Source organism: Ischnura elegans, chromosome 4 (assembly GCF_921293095.1).
Source record: "Ischnura elegans chromosome 4, ioIscEleg1.1, whole genome shotgun sequence".
Lineage (NCBI taxonomy): Eukaryota > Metazoa > Arthropoda > Insecta > Odonata > Coenagrionidae > Ischnura > Ischnura elegans.
The window spans coordinates 135604657-135615493 of record NC_060249.1 but is presented as its reverse complement, the minus strand read 5'-3'; the positions used below and the strand labels follow the sequence as shown (position 1 = coordinate 135615493).

Sequence of the window (10837 nt, the reverse complement as noted above, 5' to 3'; positions counted from 1 at the left end):
TCTATATTAAAGTTGGTGGTCTTTACCATGCTTACAGAGATTTTTATGGCTTTCATTTGATATATGTGATTTTTACAAGTATTTGAAAATGTCACTTTTTTGACGAAATTTGTCAAAAGTGCAATTTTTGAACATTTATAGAAAAAAAGTTTTCAAGTGAAAATCGTTGTGATAGGATTTTTTTAAACTATAGCAGCATGTTTATATCCTCTAAAATTTTTACTAGCTTCACTCATTTGGTTTAGGTTGTACAGGTGCACAAATATGGTAGTTTTGAATAATTTGACTGGTGTGCAGAATTTGTGTGTGCCTCATTGACTTCAAACACTCATATCTTGGAAAATACTTGCAATGGGTCTTTAATATTTTGGATTTTTCTTAACTAAGGTTGAAACTAACAACAGGGGAAAAATTATCAAAATCTGAGATGGTGAGTGTGGGACCCCCCAAAAATTGGTTGAGTTGACATGGAATGACCCTATAGCGTATGGTGTTACGGCTATTTATAATTTGGAATTAGAACTGCGATTTTAATGGCTTCTTACCAGCCGCAGGTTTGATCCTTTTGTATTCACCTGATCCATTACCCAATTGGTAAAACGTAAAATAATATTTCATAAAGAAAACAAAGCGTAAATAATTGCAGAAGATCATATGTGGCGTAAATAATAAATATTAATTACCCTGTTGAAATGAGAAGACTCCTCAATTAATTGATCACATTTGTGATGAAGAGTTGATGGATTTCGATCAAAAACATTAGTAATACTGGCATTTTTAATTGATACTATGGTTTAAAAGCCGTCGATAATTGCGCCTTCACAGAAACAACAGCATCGAGTGCTGCGCATTATTATTCCGTGAAGGCGGGAAGGCAGTGAAAGCATTTGTTGTCAACGAGAGGAATGCTGAATATTCACGTAAGGTTTATTTTCACTATGCCAGTTTATTTTTCGCAATGGTTTAAATCGTATAACTGTTAAATGAGTTCTAAATTGCAGTGGGTATATTCGAATGATTCAAATATGGTGTTGAAATAATTTGATATAGTAGTGTCTGTTTAATTTTGATGGTAAACGTTTCTTTTTTCTGTCATACAGCCGTGGTGTCGATTCAATTTTTAAATCAGTGGTTTTCCAAGAAAAATATTGCTGAAATTGCAGCTATCCTCTGAATTCCCTTATTAGGCACATGGTAAGTACGTACTTAAATCGAAAGACATCTTTTCATCTCTGGTGGTAACTTTTTTAATCTCTAGTTAAACTTGGCAGTATTTAATCATCTATCCGATTGTTATACTAAAAAAATACTCTAATGATAAGACTACGACGGCATTATGGTTCCTTACACCACTTGGAGTCACCGTATACACTTAATGTTTATGTGGCTCCGTAGCTGAGTAGGATTACTTCACGCAAATTTGATGCACTGAAGTTATGGGGGGGATTCGAACCTGAGCCAATTGTATTTTTTTTATTTTGTGAAAGGTCAATTGATAACATCAACACAATAGTTTACTCAATAAAAAAATTACCACCAAATTTTTTAAGCGACTAATTTTTTTTTAAATAATGACTCAATCTGCCTTAATACATTTATTTCTAAACAAACTTATTCAAAGAGTGGAAATAAGCAGGGGAAGTGGCAGAGGTTGTAATTTGTCCTTGCTACTGTCGAATTTCCATTGATAAAAATCTGTACTCATATTGTGGACAATACTCAATAAATAGCCAGATACACTCGTGTGAAATCAGAATGATAGCCGTAGATCATGATGTTTGAAACTCTATCGATAACACTGATCAACCAAAAAATAATTTTTCCTATTCTAGCCATATGTTTTGCTAATCCTCTGGTATTTTTCGGGCTGATTCCGAAACTGGGCCCAGATGTTTTCTATCGCATTGAGTTTTTTTAGGGCAATCGGATTCAAAGGAGTTTAAGTAAATAAATAAAATAATGTGAAAAATGGGTACTCACTCGTAATTTTCTCGCATATTTAGCTTCTGACGAATCCCTTTTCAGTGTCCACCGCTAATCTGATAATATGTTTCTGAACTTTTCATGGTGCTGTTCGTGCATCAGTGAAATATTCTGGTGGAAACACATATCGTGTTGAGCACTAACGGCGCCAAGGTATGTAGGATGTTTAGCCATTGTGGTGATATTTAGCCATTCTCTCTCCTAGAAAACCTTCAAATGCATTTTTGAATGACTTCCACGAATTTTTTTTGTTGAACTCTTTTTGTCAAAATTCCGAATTCTTCAGCACTTCTTCAAAAAAAAATCTGTGGCCCAATAAAAAAATCCTTCTATTATCTGTTTTTCACTGATTTTTTTGGACATTTGTTTCAAATATGTAAAACCTGCACCATTTTTACACATATCTTTTACTAAATTTTTAAAAATCCCTAATTTAATACTTAGAGGTAGCAAAATAATGTTTTTAGGATCGTAAAAAGATGAAAAGGACATTTTTGAATCCAGTGACGAGTGCTTAAGTTATAGCCAATCTTTTTTCAAGCAATGATTTTTTCTGTCTCTGCTATCCCAATCGTGGAAGAAGCAATAATATTTTGGTGCAGTGAAACTGTATGCCTAGTAAAATGCAGCTACTTCTAATTTTCCACAAATTTTGGGTACTGAAAAATTTACTGCCTATTCTAGTAAGATTCTTTTATGTCGGTTCCATGAGCTAATGCTTTGGAGGGAAGTTCAATTCCATTATGTTAAAAAACAGCCTTTAAATGACGTTAAAGGAATCAATGAACTGAATGATCATCTGTGTTATATTCAAAACTAAGAGTACCCATAACAGAGAGAACATCATTGCAAAACTTAACTTTTGTTATCATGAGAAAAAATTTTTGAATTCGTCATTGAGAGGTGGATGCATAGAAAGTTATGTATTTGGATCCAGCAAATTCCAACCCATCAATTGTGATCTTAAGATTTCTCTCTGCTTTTTAGACAAATTTAAGTTGCGCAATAGATCACTTAAATACTCTTTTGTCATAAAATGAGGTGTATCAGAAATGTTTGGTCCAAAAATTGGGTCTTTCGAGTTTTCGAATCCATAATTCTCAGATACTTTCTGAATATTCGCTAAGATCAACATTTTGTGTGGTTCCACCACTGGTAAATTTTTCAAGTGTGGGGTTGATTCTAGGTTGTTTGGATCTTTTACAGTGCGTTTTGACTGTGGTGTTATTCCTTTAATTTCTGTTTCACAAAAATAGATTTCAGAAATATGATCCTTAGCTTCCCGTCGAATCATGAGGACGGAAAAATTCATATGACATTTTCCATCAGTCCAACCAGTGAGAAGCCTTTCACACCTGCTACATATCGCAGAAGACTCCGATCCTGTATCCAGGTCACCCAACGGACAGTCATAATAAAGTCTAAAACACTGTCTCAAAAAGGTAATATTCCTCCTTTTAGCCTTCAAAGTAATTTCACCGCACACGTAGTAAAAGTAATCGTGGTAGTTCACGCACTGTTTAGGCCCATTCCCCCTTTTAAAAATGTCTGCCAAAAAAGTATGGCTTGTAAATTTTTTCAAATGGTGTTTTGTGATTGTCTACTTGTAGGGAACCAATGAAAAAAATTCAGGATAATTAAAAATGCTGAACAACATGGCCTTGGTGATTTGAAACGGACTGACCCCATGATGAAAGCTAAGACATTTCATAAAGATTACAATGTAATAAGCTGACATTTCCTGCGAGCAACAAATTTCTAAAACCGTCTGCAGATGAAAAACACACGTCTTTACGCGCCGACAGTCACATACTTATTTGGAGTGGAAGCTGATTATGCATTGCATCAAAAAAAATGATAGGTTACTGCAAGTTTAATTATATATTTTGTTGGGACAGGAAGGCATGCTCTCGTAGGACAACATGTTATGACAGGAAATTATTATTTTTACCTGTTCATGCTATTATGATATATATATGAAATAAATTACTACTTTTGTAAAAGAAAAAACATACATTCAGCTGTCCCAATGAAACTAGACGTGATGGAAATAATCCCTGCCCAGATTCCAAATCAGCCAAAAAATACGTCTGAGACCATCCAACGACGCGTCCTGGAGACGTCGCGACGTCTCCAGGACAAAATCTTTGTTCACCAGTGTGGGAAGTTATGTAATTAAAAGCAACAATGCTTTTCTTCCAATAGGAGTGCGAAATACAAATATATCCAAGGATTAAGTTGAAGTAAATTGATACATGAAATCTTTCACCCTTAAAAAAGGACGAAAGGGTAATTGTGTGACCTCGGCTAGGGCCCATGATAGGGGGTCCTCCACCGGAAGATTTTGGGAAATCGCACGCCTACAAATGGATTTTGACGCTATTCTGGCTCTTAAAATTTAGATTCAAGTTAATAAAAAGTATCAATTTTGTAAATAAAAATACTAAGAAAAATGAAAATTACATAGCTTAAAAATTTAGATAGGTGTGATGGTTCTATTATCTATTTAGAATATTTGTACCTAAAAACCGCACTGAAATATAAAAATCCTCCAGAATAACTTTCGAATAACCCTTTCAAAAAGCATAAGGTTCTCTTTTATCTTCTAAAACCTTTATTTCATTATTTTTTTTACAAACTTTGCATGCCGATTAAGCTGTAAATAAAGCTGTAGATAAAAATAATCTAAGCTTAGAATTTTATAATTGTTAAAAATAATTTGATATTAATCGACCTTTCACAAAATAAAAAAGTCATTTGGTTCGGATTCGAATACCTCCCGATAACTTCAGTGTATCATATGCACGTGAAGTAATCCTACTCAGCTACGGAATCACATAAACATTCCGTGTTCACGGTGAGTCCAAATATGAATCTGAAGAGAGGAAATCCTCGCCACGGAGCTCGCAAGAAAACACTTCGAAGGCCCAACATGAGCGTGGACGTGAGTTTCCTCAGCGAATTCTATCCGCTAGGGCATTTCAGCCTGTAGTTTGACTCCTTTCTCGCTAGCCCGGTCGCCCCCACGTCAGTCCTCGTTGGCTATTGCTGGCGTACCGGTGAGAGATGCAGGCTAACTTATGTGCCAACCTTCTAAGTTTTTATCGACCCTACCACATAAGTTAAGTGGGACTCGTGGGTGTCTACATACTTTTGAAAACGATAGTACATTTTCTGGCAGCTTTCCCAGTCGTTTTTCGCCCTTTCTCGGAGCACACCCTACACCTCTTTCGAGCCTTCTTTTGTCCTGATGGTGCGGGAATTTTTTCAGTGAAATGCTTTTCAGATATTCTAGTTATCTCGGCTCTGGCGTTTTCAAGGGGCGATTCGTCTTCCAATGTAACTAACTCCGAACAAATTTTTTGCGTAAAATAGGTGACTGCAACGGATGTTTGGCTTAACTGATTGTGGCATTTGTCACTGCCATAACTATTAGGTGGAATACCAGCTTACGCTACCACTTCACTGATCGATGATCCAGGGCACCGTAACTCATTAGTTGATCAATTAGATCTACACCAAATTTTTTCTTGTTATAGTGTATTACTATCGCAGGTTTAGTTTTCTCCCTTCCTCTGCGATCTTTGAAAGTGATCATGTCACTTGTATGTCGAGTGGAGAGCAGAAACACATCACGTTTGTCTTTCCAACGCTGGACTAATATATTTTCATGTCGCGCGAAAACATGCTATCCATGTGATAGGCGAGCATTTTTTATTGCCAATGGAATCCCCGCCCTATTTTTCATGATAGTACCTACTAATCCCGTTTGAAGGCTTTCCAATTCACGGGCCATGGCTTGTGTAAAATCGGTCTGTATATAATGTGTGACCCTTTTTAGCAAGCGTAGCCAAAAGTCTCTTGACTATAGCCAATCCAGAGTTTTCCTGGCCATGAAACACATCCACATTCCAAACAAAACCACTGCTTGCTTCTGGGAGCATGTAGAGTTTTATGCCATATTTGCTTGGCTTCTGAGGCATGTACACTTTGTAGCAAAACCTACCACGAAAGGGACAAATTCCCTCATCTACAGTTATATCCTCCGCAGGTTGGTAGGATTTTTGAAATTTATTTCGAAAATCCTCGAGCAATGGACGCACTTTGAATAGGGGGTCGTGACGGTCTACGCGTTTTTCAATGAATAATTGGTTGTCCGCAAGATGGAAATTTCCTAAGATTGCAAGTAATCTATCTCTAGAAAAAACACCAGGACAGAAGCCACACGCCAAGACGGGATCAGTACTCCAATGATCATGGATACGAGGACGTTTGCTAAAGCTCATGTGCATTATAACGGCAAGAAACTTTTTTACGTCACCTTGAGTCACTGTTTTCCAGGATTGCAATCTGCTTTTTGCGGATAGTAAGTTCCCTCTCCTCAGTTTTGCAATTCTTTGCCTTGCATATAAGTTCGTATGTTCCTTGATACAATTTATCAAATCTATGTCGAAAAATGTTCAAAAAATCATCATCTCACTTGAACTATTTAGCCCAGTACATATTTGATTTCACACCATAGTCACCAGTGAAGATTACATACTTCAAAGATGGAAAGATTATCGTTAGAATAGAGGCTCGAAAAGAAGCTAAGTTCCATATCCTAAATAAAAACCTTGGGAACTGCATCAATATCACTCCAAATATCTCCCGGGCCCGCTCCTCTGTTAGTTGACCGTCTTCCTCTAGGTGCACACCTACGATTTCACATTGTTTTTTGAGCTTCTCCTCGCTTACTTAGCTGTTGCACCATTTCTGGTTCGTTCATACCTTCAGAGTCTAATATTAAATATCATATGAACAATGAAAAACAGTAATCGTACGAATAAATGTTGCGCAAAAGATATATAAAAGAAGTCAAAAAAAGGTCACGCGGGTTGCGTTACTATACGCTAGAAATGGAAATTACCTCTTGAACTATCTTTGCTGGGCATGTAATCATCATCGCAATCTGAGTCATCAAAATCACTTTCACTATCATCGCTGTCGAAACAATTCAACGCATTGGCAATGTCTTCGTCGGCGAGATTTCGCTCCATGATCACTGGCGAAAGAACGCACGAATGACAAACGAGGTAGGGATTTCCAAACCTTCAGACAAATTTTGTCTTGAAGGAGAAAAAATATGATGAAATATATGACTTTGTGGCATTAACTTCACCTATAAGAGCAAATGCATGAATCCGAGTAATACCAGCTGCGTAACTTTGAGGCGGGAGCCGCCACAATGTAAACAAAATGCCCGTCGTAATATTACGCCTCCCGCAAATTCTGCAACACCTCGCGCCGCATAATATTAAGCGGTTAGCGCTCAAAGTGTTAAAAGTCTTAGCAGACATAAGTTGTACACCAGTGAGCTTTTATGATCACAATTGCTCAAATTTAGCACTATCTTTGTATTTTCCTTCGATTGTATCTCCTAACGTTAAAAACGATAATGATTATTTTAAGAAAATAAGACTTGGTTTAATTCGTAATCCTGAAGTATGTATGTGATGTATTTAGTGCACGAACGCTTTAATACTCTCTCATGTATTCATGAGATTTGGCTGAGCAGACTTCTTTATGAATTTGCAAGTCTCATTCTCCTGTAAGTAGAATCAATTACCAGTGAATGTTCGTGCTGAAAATACATTATCAGCCTTTAAGAGAGCCATTTATAATTATTTACTGTTGCCATTCCTGAATGAAATATGAAATCTAATTCCTTTATTCAACTTTAAACTAAATTATGGACTCAATTTAAAGTTGAATGATACTTCTTGCTTTTTTATTACTATTTTTTAATATAATGTACTTTAAAGTCTTTAAAAATCTTCGCAAGTCTAAAAGGGTATTAGTCGGTCGATCTTGAATAAAAAGTACCTTTGAGGATAGGTTATTTGTTGGAAAAGGTATTGTCATTTGCACTCGAATGAGATGAAGTCAATCTTGGAGGGTGCCTACTCCAAATTGCAAGACAATGAAAAATACAGTGTTGTTTCTAATTGTTGAGTCTAGATGATACCGTTTGTGTTTCCTTTGAGTGCCACCAGGAGGTGAACCCATCGTCGCCAGCCGAGGAGGCCGGACTTCGAGCTTTCGAGGATTACATTATCGGAGCTGACTCGGTTCTTCACAAGAGCGGTAAACATTTTGTGGGGTGATTGGGGGCCCCAGTCGAGATAAAAGTTAATAAAAAGTAGTGATTTCTCAAGAAAAAATGTTGTGAGAATGCATAGCTTGTAAAATTTTCTAATTTATCCTGGTTCTAGTATCCATTTTTTGAATTTTTTCCTTGAAACTCCACTGAAATATAAAAAGCCTCTAAAATAACCAAGGACATGAGTCGGTTCCTAAATTTTTTTGGTTCTCGGTACTGGTCCGATTCTCTCCCATTGGTTCTCGATACTCGGCTCCAAGGATAAACTATTATTATCTGAATTAATGGCAAATTTTGATGAACAACAACAAGAAGTCAATGACAATAATTTCACTTAAGAATTAAATCAGCAGGAAAGCTCTGTAGAAAAAATCTTAAGATTGTCTCCATAATTTTATTTTCCTAGTAAAAAAAAGTTTAAATAACACGTTGTTAAAGAATGCATGATCGACCAATGTGTCACATTACATCAGGCAGCCACACTTTCTTTCTCCAGGTTTTGACTTTAAAAATTCAACATTTTTACCCTATTTATTCTTTTCTGGTAGAAATATTGCGTGCAGTACCAAACAGGCATTCACTGAAAACAGTAGGGGTTGAATGTTGGTGGTGGTTTTCGGGAATTGCTGCGTATGTAACATTTTCACATTCAACGTTTCACTCCTCCTACTGGGAGCGTTATCAAGAGAATGGGAGGGAAGCCGTTGTCGTCCTGAGCTTATAAATGTTTCGTTACCCATTGTTGACCCGATTTTGAATTTTAGGCGATAGCCGTTGGTCATTACAGGCATCCCCCGAGTTACGTTTGTCTAGACGTACGTAAATCCGTACTTATGTAAGTGATAACCGTATTTCAAATGATTACGTTAATTTTCGAATGCGAGCGCGAAGAAATAGATATTCGCTCGTACAACCTATGGTAGAAAAAATATCGATTGGTTATCGAGTTTTTTTACGTGCTAAAAATAACAAAGTGACCCATATTTGTCATTCCTCGAAGGAATTTTCATTAATTTCTGCAGAAAAATCGCTTATAAATCCCAAGTCAGCAATCAACGGGAAAATTTGCAGTTCTAACGATGGATGTGGTTGCGCTCATTCCTGTATGATACAACTTGTTATACAGGATGCTCACCCGAACTCCGACTTTCTACTATTTAAAATTTGTATCCTTAAGTTTGGACATTTCCATCTGTGGCATTAAAAGAAAATGAAGTTCAAGCAGAAATCTTTATTGTGTAAAAGAATTGTTTAGTACCCACGTAACGGCATTGAAATTTTGAGTGGTGGCAATGAACGCCACGAAAAAGTTTAGAAAAAGTTGACACACGATATTAATTGTGTAATTGTTTACATGTTTCTGGCGGAAGATTTTATTAAGCTGCATTTTCTCGTTCTCTCATATTGTGTGCATCTGTAAATGAATATTGCGTCATTGAAAGCTTTTCCCCACTAACTTTGTTGCACTTTAATGGTGGAGTTGGCTGAATAAAAGCTCACTTTTAATTAGCTTCGTGCTTTGGAAATACTCTTCGATGTTTCCAGCGAAGTAAATATTGAAATGATGATATTTTCACGTTATTTTATTGTGATATGAGACAGTGAAAGTATGTTTCCGTGCGTGAAAGATTGAGTGTATGTGTGTGTGAATGTATCTAAGAATATAGTTATTCACTGGTATTTTTTGTGTGTTATTTGCTCGAAATCCTAGACACTCCTACTACGTGTATTTACTGTGGCAGTGAAACCACCAGATTCATCGATCAACGTAATATATAAAAGGCAGAAGATATAATGATTATAGGTAGGTAGACAATGCATTCTTTGGGCCCTTAGATCGCAGTATAACATAATACTACTACTTCCTTGGCACTACAGCCCGGTATGGGCTTTGGCCTCCCTCAAGACGCCTGTCCATTCTCTCCTGTTCTGCACTTTCTCCCACCATCTGACAATCCTCATTGCCTTTATGTCATCTTCCACATCCTGCATCCATCTTTTCCTCGGTCTTCCTCTTTTTCTCTTTCCATCCATATTTCCATGTAGAATCTTCTTAGGCACCCTTTCTTCACTCATTCTTTTTACATGACCTAGCCAAGCTAGCCGTTGGGTCTTCACAAACCTCACTATGTCTTCGCCTCGGATAATATTTTCTATTTCCTTGTTTGTTCTTATCCTCCAAGTTACCCCATCTGTCACGGGACCATATATCTTTCACAAAAGCTTCCGTTCAAATATCCGCAGAGCTTGCTCGTTTCCAGTGGAGATGCTCCACGTTTCTGCTCCATATGTCACGACCGGTCTGATAAGTGTCTTATAGATCTTGAATTTCATCTCCTTAGATAGAAGAGTTGACTTCAGGAGCTTAATATTAGCAAAGTAAGCCCTATTTCTAGCCATTATCCTCTTGTTGATCTCTTCTGTCATTGAGTTCTTACAGTTTAAATTAGTACCAAGGTAGCTGAAATATTTTACATTTTCAAAGTTGTACTGCCCAAATGTAACGTTTTGAGTCCATCTTCTGTCTTCCGTGGTCGACATTCTCATGTATTTGGTTTTTCTCTCATTTATTCTGAGCCCTATATTCTTACTCTTCTGTTCTAAGATTTTGAATATTTCTTATAACATAATGAATCAATTTAAGTATTCAGTTTAGTAATGTAGCGTTGAGATACGTACTTTCCTGAATCCACGCGATTGGTCAACTCTGGG

At 36.8% G+C, this 10837-nt stretch overlaps 1 protein-coding gene across 14 annotated transcripts in view; it reads left to right on the top strand.

Annotated features, from left to right (window-relative positions):
• The first annotated feature begins 824 nt into the window (after positions 1-824).
• LOC124158084 (Golgi reassembly-stacking protein 1-like) overlaps positions 825-10837 on the top strand; it is a 69845-nt gene continuing 59832 nt past the window's right edge. For 4 of the 14 annotated variants that reach the window (XM_046533264.1, XM_046533263.1, XM_046533261.1 and 1 more), the window contains exons 1-2: positions 872-920; positions 8019-8109. In XM_046533264.1, coding sequence (XP_046389220.1) covers positions 906-920; positions 8019-8109 — 106 coding nt within the window. In that variant the 5' untranslated portion in view covers positions 872-905. Of the gene's footprint in view, positions 1001-1100; positions 1195-2085; positions 2137-3312; positions 3426-7983; positions 8110-10837 lie in introns of all 14 variants that reach the window. The other 10 variants (XR_006864705.1, XR_006864706.1, XR_006864703.1 and 7 more) reach the window with 10 other exon arrangements.